Source organism: Musa acuminata, chromosome BXJ3-11 (assembly GCF_036884655.1).
Source record: "Musa acuminata AAA Group cultivar baxijiao chromosome BXJ3-11, Cavendish_Baxijiao_AAA, whole genome shotgun sequence".
Taxonomy (NCBI): Eukaryota; Viridiplantae; Streptophyta; class Magnoliopsida; order Zingiberales; family Musaceae; genus Musa; species Musa acuminata.
In genome coordinates, this window is record NC_088359.1 from 32333319 (window position 1) to 32346568 (window position 13250).

The window sequence follows — 13250 nt, forward strand, 5'->3', positions numbered from 1 at the left end:
ACTAAAGTGGGACTATTAAGCCTTCGGCCGCCCCTTTACATTCTGTACAAGGCATGAACATGCCAGAATACACGGACATACATAAGTATTACATCAAACACCTTGCTTCGAAGTTTGTCCGTGACATTCTCCCCCACTTATCCCTTCGACGTCCTCGTCGAAGCCTTTGTCGACACTGCAACTCCTTACCTTTGCTGAGTCTTCAATCTTCTGCTCCAGCTACAATGCGCCTCCTGGCTCCCAGCTGCTCTCCGCTGCTATTTTTTTGAGTAGTCGAACCTTTGATCCGCCATGCTGCTGCAACTCACCAATGACTTTGACTCTGTTGTGGGGTTGGCTGAGTTGTGTTGATCCTTGTTGATTCTTGCGGATCCGCTAGATGAAGGAAAAGACCATCCTTACTGTGCCAGTCTCTCAGAAATTCCTCATGCTGTTTGAACTGGGTGGATGCTTGTTGGAGCTTTAACGAACATCATCTCACAAACTTCTGAAGTTTCGGGTCCTTCCTCCACAAAATCTGCTCATTGACTCTTCTTTCTGTTAGTTGTCACATCCAAGTAGGTTCGCATCACTTCCGCTTTCGATTGGCATTTCGTTGGGAAATGAGGCGAACAATCTACTCTCAGTAGCGCTGATCACCGTTTGTGAGGATTTGACAACTGTTGTCTTTCATTATCTTCAAAGGGTCTTTGAACTTATACAGAGCTCCTCTGCTGGATAGATAAGAGAATTGGGGTACTCGGTTTCGCCCATTCTCTTAAGAGTTGAGAAGGCAAAGGTTACTTGACTTCGCCCGCCTCCTCAAGGTTGTACTTCATGCATCGAGCTGGTTACTGGCCTTCGCCTGCTCTTTGCTCACACTTCTGAAGCACTTGAAGTGTTTGCACTCCTTGCATTGAGTTAGCTACTGTGATTCACCTACTCAATGCCATCGAACTTCTGGAATGCGGGAAGTTTTCACCCCAACTTGGAGTAATTCTCTGATAGATGAGGTCGCCTCTGGGATTGTACCGTCTTCTCCATCAACCCTGTCGCCTACTCCACTGAGTAGCAAAGGTACAGCACCGCGTACTGCCTGCTTCGTTCCTTGGCCGTGCACTCTTGCATGACCCGAAGTCCTTCACTTACGGCTATCTTGATGAGAAACTTGTTGACACCGGTCTTACGAAGTTTCTTGGCCTCTGCCCTTCAGCCTTGTCTCGGTACTTGGAGATTGCCTCTGCATACTCCACCTCCTCGGCCCCTTTCACGACCAAGCGCTCTCCCTCCGTGAGAGCAAGGGATCAATGCCTTTCACGGAAGTCCCGCCTCTGCGGTACCATGGCGCTGCCATGCCCATGGCACTTCTATCCGTCGACTCGCATCTGCATCCCTTTTCTTCACAATCAGTAGACATGCCTCTGTGGCACTCCTCCGAGTCCACCTCCATTCTAACTGATGCTGGATTTTGGGTAGCTAAGTCCCTCTGGACTCGTCGTCGCTTCCTCGCCCCTTTCGACCCCCTGCTTCAACACCTCTGTGTTCTCCAAGCAACTCCCTTTGGTCGATGGAAAGACAGACTGCAACTCCCATGCATGGCCACTGCCATCACGTTGTAGGGTTTGCACCGATTCTGCTCTCCTTAGCTTCCTTGGTAGCAACGTTCGCTTATTCGACCTTGTCCTCTGACTTGTCGGGCTCCCTTAAGCGAATGTGAACTCTAGAGCAGTCTAACTCTCCAGCTGCTTCGATCATACTGCTGTATGATCAAGTCCCTCCCATGGGACTCACTGGTACTTGCAATCGAACTTTTCCCTTGGTGGAACACAGCCCCCATATGCTGATGACCAAGACTTTCATCCGATGCAAAATTCGATGCACGCATGGAAGACTCGCCTCTGCGGTACCATAGCCTTCACTCCTTGAATCCATAGCCCTTCTTGCCGTCGTGTTGTTCACCGAAGTGGAGCTCCCAGTAGCTCCCGATCATACCTCCATATGATCTAGTCCCTCCCGGGACTAGATTGTGTGTATCGCATTGCCACGAACTATTCCACCACGATCCGCTGCACCATGTCGCCTCCTGGTGACATCTCCATTGCATTCTGATCCTTGTGGAATAAACTCGAATTGTGAACCCTCCATGTGTGGCCTCTGCCAATACACCGCAGGGTCTCCTCCACCTTCGATTTTGTTCGCTCCTTTGGCAATCGACCTTCATCCACCCACTCTTGGGTCACACCTAGATGAAGCACCGCTCTAGGACAGTCCGTCGCCTAGTAGCTCCCGAAGTCCCCCGACTTCGCTGCAATCAGTGCACCATTGTCTGGATCCTGGGCCTCTGCCCCTACCAGCACAATCTTCGCTGCGCACCGCCTCGTTCACAACAACTTGAATGACAACACTGTGGCATATTCTTCAAGAGTACCCGCCTTTGCGTCCTCTTGCCCCGTGCTAAGGCCTTCTGAACTCAACTTCGCCTCCGCAAACTGAGTCGCCTTAGTTCTTCCACCAAATGCTCCTCCGAGATGAAGTGCATGTGCCCCGAAGCTCCCTCCGTCTTTGGCACCATGCAAGATGAGTCCGCTCCATTAGAATGAATGACCCATGGAACAACATGATCCTGCTCTTGCCTCTACAAGAGTTCATGTCCTTGACCTCTGTCCCAGGAAAGCACTATGCCTCTGCTCCATGTTCCATCTTCTATGTTGGCTCCCTTCATGCGGCTTGGGTACTTTGCCAAGTTACACCCAAGTTGCTCCGCTCCTCGTTTTTGCATTGAGTTGATGGTGGCCCTCGCGCCTACCATTCCACGAGTCAGCCCTCCCCTGAGTCCGATCTCCATATCGACTCCAAGTGTGCCTTCATTTGTGTTGCTTTAGGTCGCTCCCCCACTTGATCTCGCAATGCATCCACCAATGCATTCTCTCGAGCGAGATCATGCGACGACTCCTCGCCGCTTGCTCAATCCGTCGAGCTTCGTGGGGTTGTTGGTTGTTGAGATACTCCTCCTCAACTTGTGAGGTCCGCCCCACATGATTCTCCCTCTGGAAAGCCGGGACTTATCCCTCCTGGATAACTGTCCCGTTGGAGCAACATTTCTCTTCGTTTCGGAGACCACCATCCCCCTTGGACTACTCCGATCTACTGAACAAACTGTGCATTGTTCTGCCTCCTGCAAACACACTTGCTAGATTGCGACTCCACGTCAATATAGCCCCCGCTGCACCCCTCAAGGCCTAGCAACATGCTGAACTCGTTGCACCCTTTCAGCCTCCCACAGACGTATCCTTCACATGCCGAAGAGAAAGTTTCAATGCTCCATGGCGCCGAGTTTCGGTCGCCTTGGGATGGCCACGAACATTCCATCGTCCGCATACACACCCATGCATGAGCACCAAATTCTTCGAGCTAGCAATTCCCCTCACCTCTGTGAGCTTTGCATAACTCTTTTGGTCGTTGAACAACTCATTCCACCTTGCATGGTCTCATCCTTTTGCCAAGCGCCCCGCTTGCCTTGAGCACCATCAGGTATGGTTGTCAACGTTGAGCCGTAGCTCAAACTCAGCCATCCCAACCTTTGTGCGCTTCAAATTCTTCCAAGCTTGTCTATTCTCGTGGTGCCTCTTGCGCGAAGGGTTGGCCATTCCTCTGAATGCCAATCTCAGATGCCCGCTCCTCTGAGCGACTCCTTTTCCCTACATCTCCATGCCCGTTTTCCCCCAAACGGTCGCGCGTGTGCTGACTGCCCTCAACGCAGCCCCGCTAGGTCCCCCACGTTTGCATGCTAAGTGTTTTTATGAGTGCTTGTCCCGCTCTGATACCATCTGTCACGGACTTAGCTGGTTTTGCCTAAGTCGTGCGGCACCCTTGCGCGTCCGTCCGCAAAGGTCAGCCTCCCCGAAGCCTCCCCTAGTCCCTTAGGACCCACAAAAGAGAGAACAAGACAGAGAAAATGCCTCACTCGGGATCCACAAGCAAACATGTCCGAAAAACACTTCATAGACAATGCAAATTACAAAGACTTTACAAGCTCTGAACAGTTGCACAACAAAGGGTAAAATGGTTCATTACAGACCGAAAAGCTCTCGCACGTGTCCACATGACACAACCTTTATTTACATGCCTAAAGAGGCCACCAACCCAACTAAAGTGGGACTATTAAGCCTTCGGACGCCCCTTTACATTCTGTACAAGGCATGAACATGCCAGAATACACGGACATACATAAGTATTACATCAAACACCTTGCTTCGAAGTTTGTCCGTGACACTGGGGTGCCGTGCCTGTCCACGTGCGTACGACGTCATCAGGAGCGGGGTCTGCCATTTTTTGTCATATCAGTAGCGATACCACATATCGATTGGAGTAGTAACTAAAGCAAAAATGATTAACTAAATGATTTGTAAAGCTAACGACCACTCGTAAATATTATCTTTATTTTAGCCTTAGACCAATAATACTCTCGTGCTTAGATCCTCTATAAGATACAAATCAAGAAAGAACTCAATAGAAGTATTATTTTATTTATAGAATTAAAAGACATAAATAAGGTTCCTTTTATGTCAAAGTGCACACAAAACACTCTAAGTGTAAAATGCATTCATGTATGAATTAAATATTGTGGATTGAGTATTAGAGATTTCATTACCATTGCCGATGATTTTTTTTCATTACCTCTATGGCCAATGTGGATGAATAAATTCTATAAATAAAAAATAATATGATAAGAAATAATATAGTTAATAATCTAATTGCTTGGATAAGCGATCAAAGTAGTCTTAATGTTTGCTTGAGGCCAGTTGGAAATAGCCATAAGCTTAGGTCAAGAGTGATAAATTTTTGCTATGTATCTAATTTTATTACAGAGCTAACAGATGATTTTTTTCATAATTATTATTGTTGGGACACTAGAACCACTGATAATTCTAGTGATTATTGTTGAAGTTATTTCCTGGATTATTTGAGTTTAAATTATCACCAAAGTTGGAGAGTTATGTATTGCTCACGTTATTAGGAGATATCTTATTCCATCATTGACATTAGTACTTTAATTATCTTTTTCTTTAGATTTTTGACTAAACTAAGATGTGATAGATAGTCCTATCTTACTTGATTAATTAACTTGTCATATATTTCTTGGTGAGTCACGTGCTTGAATTGTTATCACTAGTTCCTTGTATTGATCTCTTAGGCTGTTAAGAGTATGAACAATGACTTCTTCATCACTCAGTGGATAAACTATTAAAGCTAAGTCATCTATAAATTTTTTAGATTTTATATATAATCAATAATAAAACTCCTTTTTAGGTTATTTTTATCATTATAGATAAATAATTTAATATATGAGTGCGAGAACGATTGACAAAGATGGTTTGTAACTTAGACCAAGCTTCTATTACAGTGTTGCATTAAGAAATTAATAATGCTATAGAGCCAATAATTAAGACTTGAATAATTTATAAAATAAAATAATCTTAACGTAATCATAATTTATAATTAGAATTTATCATTAAGATTGATTATACTGATATTTGAATATTTTTGGATGGACAATTGATAGAGCCACTAACATAGTTTAGTAAATCATATCCAAAGAGAATGTTAGTGAACTAAGTTCACCAAAATGTATAGTTGCTATCTTTAAAAAGGATCAAAGTTACTACATATAAGTTAGACATGAGCTCTATAAGTTAAAAAAGAATTATTATTTTGAATAATCATAAGAGTGTTAAAGTTAGAAAAGAAAGATGACATAGTTATTAGATAGTTGAAAGAGATGACACGAGAAAGGAGAGGGTGACACCTTAGAGTAAGAACCAAATCAATTATAGCCAGAGTTATATAATAAAGATTGTGAAAGAGGACGATTTCATTTGAAGTAATACATATTTATATATAGGTTTGAAGGAGAGATTTTCATTGCTTAAATCATATATATATATATATATATATATATATATATATAATTTGATTATTAAATTATAAATTAATTGAGAACTAGAATAAATAAGAAATACAAAACCTATCCTTCAATATTTGTCCGTCATTATATTTAATCAAGTCATATATCACTTTTAAAAGAGAGATATTTAAGACTTATTGGTTATATAATGATATACTATTACATTTCTCTCAACAAAGACAAAGTCTGATTTCTTAAGTATGACTCTTACCAGCTCATGTAATCAACGGCGGATAATGGAGTCGGACTAAGGTTTGAGTTGGTGTATCTAATTATTGAGTTGGATCCAGATCCGGATCCGGATCCGGATGAACAAACACGTGCCATTCACATGTCCTCTCTGGAATCTGCACGCTTATCACCTCTCTATTCCATCGCTATCATCTCAGGATCACGACCGTCCATTTTATTGCATCCTCGATGATACATGATTCAGCTTTGTGGGTAACGCGATCACCATCATCACCATTTCCCTCGCCCACCAGTTCTGATTCCATCTACCTCTGCAGACGTTACGAGCTCTCATGATTCCCAGGCCTCTCGCGAGGTCAAGAGGCAGCGTAAACAGCGATCGAACACTAGGGACCGCCGTCAAACACCTTCTCGACCCTCCCAACGAGCCGAGTCCCTGCGGTCTCTGCTCTCATCGCCAACTGTTCGACGGAAGCCCTCTTGAGAGCCCTTCCCCGTGGAACCGCCTGCTCTTCCGGCACTCGAGGAACAATCTTAACAGAGAACCTCTGAGTTTCTTCCTGGAAGCTCGGAGGTCTGGGCAGTCCCTCGACGATTCCTCTCTCTCGTGCGTTCTCAAGGCTTGCGGATGTTTATGGGATCGAAACCTTGGCAGGCAACTGCATGGCCTCTGTGTGAAATGTGGGCACGGATCGGGGGTCGGCGTTGGCACCTCGCTGCTTGATATGTACCTCAAGTGTGATGGCGTGGATGATGGAGTGAGAGTGTTCGATTCAATGCCTGAGAGAAATGTGGTGAGTTGGACCTCTTTGCTCACCGGGTATTCTCAGAAGGGACTCCATGATGATGCATTTGAGCTCTTTTCCCGGATGCAATCCGAGGGAATTAAGCCAAATCCTTTCACTTTTGCCACTGTTCTTGCATCGGCCGCGGCTCAGGGAGTACTTGAGAACGGAAGGCAAATGCACGGCCAATTGATCAAATTTGGATACCAGGGTACAGTGTTTGTGTGCAATCCTCTGATCAACATGTACTCCAGGTGTGGTCTAGTCGAAGAGGCTCGAGCAGTCTTCAACCGCATGGTGAACCGGGATGCTGTTTCTTGTAATGCGATGGTTGCAGGCCTTGTGTTGAATGGGTACGAGTCTGAAGCAGTGCAAGAGTTTCGTCACATGAGAGCTGCCGGCCTGAAACCGACACAGTCGAGCTTCGCTACCATGATCAAGTTGTGCGCTAATCTTAAACAGCTCGCGTTTGCTCGACAGCTCCATTGCTGTGTAGTGAAAGAAAGGTTCGACCTGGATGCCAATGTAATTACAGCACTGATGGTGGTTTACAGTAAATGCAGCGAAATGGATGACGCATTTGAACTTTTTTCCATGCTGGGAGCTCGATCCGTGGTCTCATGGACTGCTATGATCAATGGGTATATACAGAATGGACATGTCAGTCGAGCTGCACTTCTCTTTAGTCAGATGAGGTTAGATGCTATTGAGCCGAATGATTTCACCTACTCTATTCTATTGACGGCTTCTCCTCAGATATCTCCCTTCCAAATCCATGCCCAGGTCATCAAAACGAAATTCCAGCAAGTCCCTTCTGTAGGCACTGCTCTGCTCGCAGCATATACTAAGCTAGGAAACACTTGCGAAGCCTTCTGTGTCTTCAGGGGGATTAAAGAGAAGGACATTGTGGCATGGTCTGCAATGCTAGCATGCTATGCCCAAGCAGGTGATTCTGAAGGGGCAGTGAAGCTGTTCACAGAGATGGCTAGGAAGAGTATCGGAGCAAATGAGTTCACCCTCTCCAGTGCGATTGATGCATGTGCAAGTCCAACAGCTTCAGCAGATCAGGGGAAGCAGTTTCATGCCATTTCTATCAAGCTTAAATATGAAAACACATTGTGCGTGAGCACAGCTCTCGTCACTATGTACGCAAGGAGGGGGAGCATAGAGAGTGCTCAGGGAGTCTTTGACAGGCAGTCAGTGAGGGATCAGGTTTCCTGGAATTCTATGTTGATGGGTTATGCTCAGCATGGCTATTCTAAGAAGGCCCTTGAATTATTTAGAGGCATAGAATCTAGAGGCATTGAAATGGATGGAATCACTTTTATTGGTGTTATCATAGCATGTACACACACAGGGCTCGTAGAAGAAGGCAAGAAGCACTTTGAGTCAATGGTACATAATCACCATATCAGTCCAACTGTGGAACATTATGCCTGCATGGTTGATCTTTATAGTCGTGCTGGTAAACTCGAAGAAGCAATGAGTCTGATCAAGGAGATGCCTTTTCCAGCATCTGCAACTGTGTGGCGTACGCTGTTGGGTGCCTGTAGGCTTCATCGGAATGTGGAACTCGGAGAGCTCGCTGCAGAGAAGTTAATGTCACTTGAACCTTCACATTCTGCTGCATATGTGCTCTTATCTAATATATATGCAGCTGCTGGGAGATGGGCAGAGAGGGCCAAGATAAGGAAGCTGATGGATGCCAGAAAAGTAAAGAAAGAAGCTGGATGCAGCTGGATTCAAATTAAGAACAAAGTGCATTCGTTCTTAGCTTCTGATAGAACTCATCCTATGTCAGATAAGATATATACAAAGCTTAAAGACATTACAATTCGATTGAAGGAGAAAGGGTATCAACCAAATACAGATTATGTGCTTCATGATATGGAAGAGGAGCATAAGGAGGTCATGCTAGCTCAGCACAGTGAGAGACTGGCCATTTCTTTTGGGCTGATAGCTACGCTTCCTGGGACACCCCTCCAAATTGTAAAGAACCTTAGAGTGTGTGGGGATTGCCACACCGTGATTAAGTTAATATCAGAAATAGAGCAGAGGGAGATTGTTATCAGGGACTCAAGCCGATTCCACCACTTTAATAGAGGCTCTTGCTCTTGTGGTGATTATTGGTGACTGGACTTCAGTATCTTCCAAATTCTATGTTATGGTTACTTGGAGGAGGCACAGAATGCAAATTGTAGGGCCAACCAATTCATATTTGAAGAGCTTACATCTTTTGGATTACCTTGCTAACTGAACTACAATCATACAGCCAATTGAATTCTGTCAGATTATCTCAACTACAAACATAGTATTAAATACATGGTAGCCAAAGATGTGGTGACTAGCCATAAAAATTGGTACTTTTGTTGGGTTTGAACATAAGAGCCACAGAGACACAAAATATGAATAGATGGACATTTACACAAGAATCATAACTGAGATGGCAAAAATTGCTATGTTGAAACCTTGTTTTTGCAAAACAGTTCACTGGTAGAAGTAATTCATAGGAATTGCTTACACAAAGGAACTTTATCAATGATTGAGCTATGCTCTCCAGAAATCGAGTGGAAAGTTCCTGCATTAAATCAGTAATTTTATGTTCATTTACATAAAGTAACTGAGTGGAGAGTTACCATAATGAACAATGCTCCTCCAGCAGGCATGGTGGCACCCATTTGGTCCTAGACATGCTGGTGCTCAATAGACCTCATTGGTCTATATGCATTCTTCTCAGAGTTCTGTACCTCAATAGTCTGCAACGTCATTTGTTCGCCTCCATGAAAACTTCCAGACTTCTTATGAGGGTTTTGCTCAGGTACTTGTCTCAGTGCCAATTGTGTTATTGTTGTCTGATGGACTTGGATGTCACCGATCTGCTTGTATATTATTTTGTCTATGCAACGTATGTGGTAATTTTAACATATCAATAATTGACCTATTCTTGTTCCACACTGATATCAATGTTTGTATCTAGTAACTAAATCTATCTTAATTCAGTCCTTTATCCTTGAAGAAAACCTATATGCTCACAAGTTTGTTCTTTTATATTCATAAACTTAGAACTGATTATTTCATTGGCAACATGATCTTTCAGTTTTATTGATCTCTCAGGTTGCTGGTTATTTGAGGAATACAATTCAGCATGAAGGAACTTTTCTCATTATTTAGAATTTTGCATAAATAAGGCTATTCACTCTTTGTACTGTCTAAAGGCTGCTTGGGCGTTCTCAATTTCATGGTAGTTAGTACTTGCCATCTTAGTGTGTGGTTCAACACCAGACAGATCTTCACCATCAGGAGTCTTTAAGTCTTTATGGTCCTTATTTCAGTTGAAGTTACATAGCCAATCCTGGGCATCTGACAGACTCAACAGCAGCAACCTCAAACGAGCTCTAGCAAGGGCCTGGAGGTACCTGTACCTGCTGTCAACTGGAATTCTGTGACCAGAATTTTGGATGATGGTTAAGTGAATTTTTGTTGGCAGGAGAGTGAAGATGTAGAAAGCTTTGCACATATCAGAAGATAAACCTTCTTAGCTATCTTCTTTCCTGCACTATGCATATCCTTGTACAGGCTTCAGATATCCCCTGTTTTGCTGGTGCTGAGAGGAAGGAAAAGCATAACTTGACGATAGCATACAATCACTAGGTTAGTATCAGGGTTAGATATGGAACACATAATACTGTTTGTGTGAGCTCTAACAAGTGTTTGTATATTTTCTTCTGCAGCAGGACATACGACATGGCTTGTTTGGAACAGAGGGGCCCTTCAAGTCCATTCAAAGAGAGAGTAGCAGGTGAGTTTGCTCCCATACTTATGGTGCTTGATGTTTAAACTTTATGGCTGTCATTCACGTTGTTCTTACTTGATCTTGATCTAATGCTTTAACATGTTTATGCATAAAATGTATCAACAAACTTATTTTGTTGGATGTGATCATTCAACCTATACCCAACAGCATGTGTAGAGACCGATATACAATGTGACATCGTATCTAAATCTGTAATGGTTTCTCAGATTTGCAACCGCCTGTGGTTCTCAGTGTGTCAGAATCCGTAGGATATCTAAACCAGTGATAATCCTGTGTTGGCTTTAGCTAACAGAGACCAAAATGGTGTATATCTCTACAAATTGGAATTTAGCCTTTGCTCCTTATTTCTATCCTATTTAAAAGAGATAATCTAGATAAATTTTTTTCTAATGCCCAAGTTTTATCGAGTACTAAAGTTTTTGAACTAGTGCATGAAATCATGGAACGAACTTTCTTGTATCAAACGAGTCCTAACGTCTGTATGGTTTCTTTGGTGTTGCATTATTGTGGAAAGCAGAAATGTTATGCTTTTTTAAGTTGGTGCGAGAAATTGCACAAACTTTTCTATTTCGGGTAAGTTTTTTTGTTATCATATTTTTTTTACGAAAAATATCTGTGTTACTTACGCCCTTCTGGTAGAATTAAGATTTAAGACACTTGGAAAGAACTATTGTTGTAGTGCTTGCTGCTGTTTCAGTTGGGGGATGTTCACCAAATTCATTGAATCCATTGAGATATATGGAGGATTAGGTCATAAGCCTACCTATACAAAAATCTACAATTGGCTCTTTGCCTCGATCACTGAATTCTTAGTGTCTTGGTTATATATATGCAATCACTGAATTCTTAATGTTTTGGTTATATATATAGCCGGAGAGCGAAGGCCATGCAAGAGAAATAAATGAAAAAATATTTTTTCTTAACTGAGAAAAATGCAAGTCATATATTTCTTTTATAAAGCTGAGTGGATAAAATTATCAAGTTCTTTACCAGCTAGACTAGTTAACATTTTGAAAAAATTATTAGATGATGATTTCGACAAACTAACTCGTCGTAAGTAGGTATGGTGTACCTCGGGGTCAATGACCTTGGCATAGTTAGGCAAAGCTTAACCATTTGTGCTGCACCTATTTCTTCCCTTAAGTGACAATGAAGACCTCCTTTGATTTGAAATCTATATGGAAAAATATGATCAACTGTATGCTTAGTCTAATGGTCCTGTGAAGAATGTTTCTTGGTCTTGAAGGAACATCTGGATTGATCTTTGGTTTAGCGGCCTTCCATTTAACAAAGGGTCAACCTTGTTCATGTAAGTAAAATATGATGAGATTCGATCTTATTGGTGACTTATGCATGCTTCTCGACAAGACTATTAATAACAAACTGCTTCTTGTTATCTTTGTGTAGTTTAGTCAGATCTTGAGCTGCTTTCACGCGTTACCTGATATCCTTTGTGATGATAGGCTACATTTGGACTCCGACACCACTGAGAGATACGATAGCGAGTAGTGCTTGTCTCTTATGTTGTGATCCAAAATCAAAATTTTCCTGCCAAAATTGTATTGGAGATCGCCCACCTCGGTTGTCATATTTGTCACCTCGCTGCCGACTCTTCTTCACTTATTTTCTTGGAATATTTTTTATGGCATGATATTACCACTAAACCAATGCTTATTGTATGTAATAATTATCAGTATTTATTAAGATAAATTTTGATTGTTTAATTATAATATTAATTCAGAGTTAATTGAGATCTTATTCTGCATCCGTCTCGGGATGGTGTCGAATTAAATAGTTTTGAGTTCATTTGATTCGAAATGCATCGAATCCTGTAAAATTATGTTGGAGACGTACTCTGTAAAATCTCTTCAAAGCTTAAGTTAGCTCTCGAGTTAGTGGTGTCAATGTACTAGAGAATGACTTTTGAAAGAATATACTTAAGAGGTCTTTTATAATGAGGTCTTGGATTGTTGCACTTGATATCATAGTTTAATATTAGGAACAATTATGTATCTTCTCCGATGTTAAGTGTAAGTGTGTCGCATCGAATCTGAAGGATAGAGGATGGGTCATGCGTGGGGTTGTAAAGTTCGAAGGGAAGAGTCATATACACGATAGATATTGAAGCGTGAGTCATATGACATTGAGATGTTGATATTTTGTGTTACAATTGTACTCTACGAGGGAGATTAAACCCTTGATATTTTTGAGATCCATCTCGATGGGTTATGGATTTTTAATAATGAGATGGCCTTAACTTTTAAGGAGATTACAATTGATAATTCCTTACTCCATCCAAATATCTTTAAAAAATAATAAAATATAATTTTACTAAATATAAACTCTCAATTATCATCATTTCATATAACTCATTATTTCCGTTGGTCAATCATCCCGATTGACATTGAAACGCTAGATGCATCTCTACCAACCGTCTTCGATTAGGAGGAGGAGAAGAAGAAGAAAATTGAATTGTTTGTAAGGAGTTGAAAGAGTGTTGAATTTAAGTGAAAAT

The 13250-nt window shown here is 42.2% G+C and overlaps 1 protein-coding gene across 8 annotated transcripts; it reads left to right on the forward strand.

Annotated features, from left to right (window-relative positions):
• The first annotated feature begins 6393 nt into the window (after positions 1–6393).
• On the forward strand, positions 6394–10940 carry LOC103972464 (pentatricopeptide repeat-containing protein At2g27610). Of its 8 annotated transcripts, XM_065172879.1 has the most exons (5): positions 6394–9739; positions 10036–10162; positions 10254–10333; positions 10409–10572; positions 10653–10940. In XM_065172879.1, exon 1 carries the CDS (start codon positions 6469–6471, stop codon positions 9052–9054), a length of 2586 nt encoding a protein of 861 aa, XP_065028951.1. In that variant the 5' UTR covers positions 6394–6468; the 3' UTR covers positions 9055–9739; positions 10036–10162; positions 10254–10333; positions 10409–10572; positions 10653–10940. The 8 variants fall into 8 exon arrangements, with proteins under 8 accessions (XP_065028951.1, XP_018675828.2, XP_018675829.2 ...); XM_018820283.2 differs by having other exon boundaries at positions 10036–10333; XM_018820284.2 differs by having other exon boundaries at positions 10254–10572.
• Positions 10941–13250: the final 2310 nt, after the last annotated feature.

Excerpts from the sequence above, each read along its gene's own strand:
- LOC103972464 (XM_018820282.2), top strand. The coding sequence starts at position 6,469 with ATGATTCCCAGGCCTCTCGCGAGGTCAAGAGGCAGCGTAAACAGCGAT.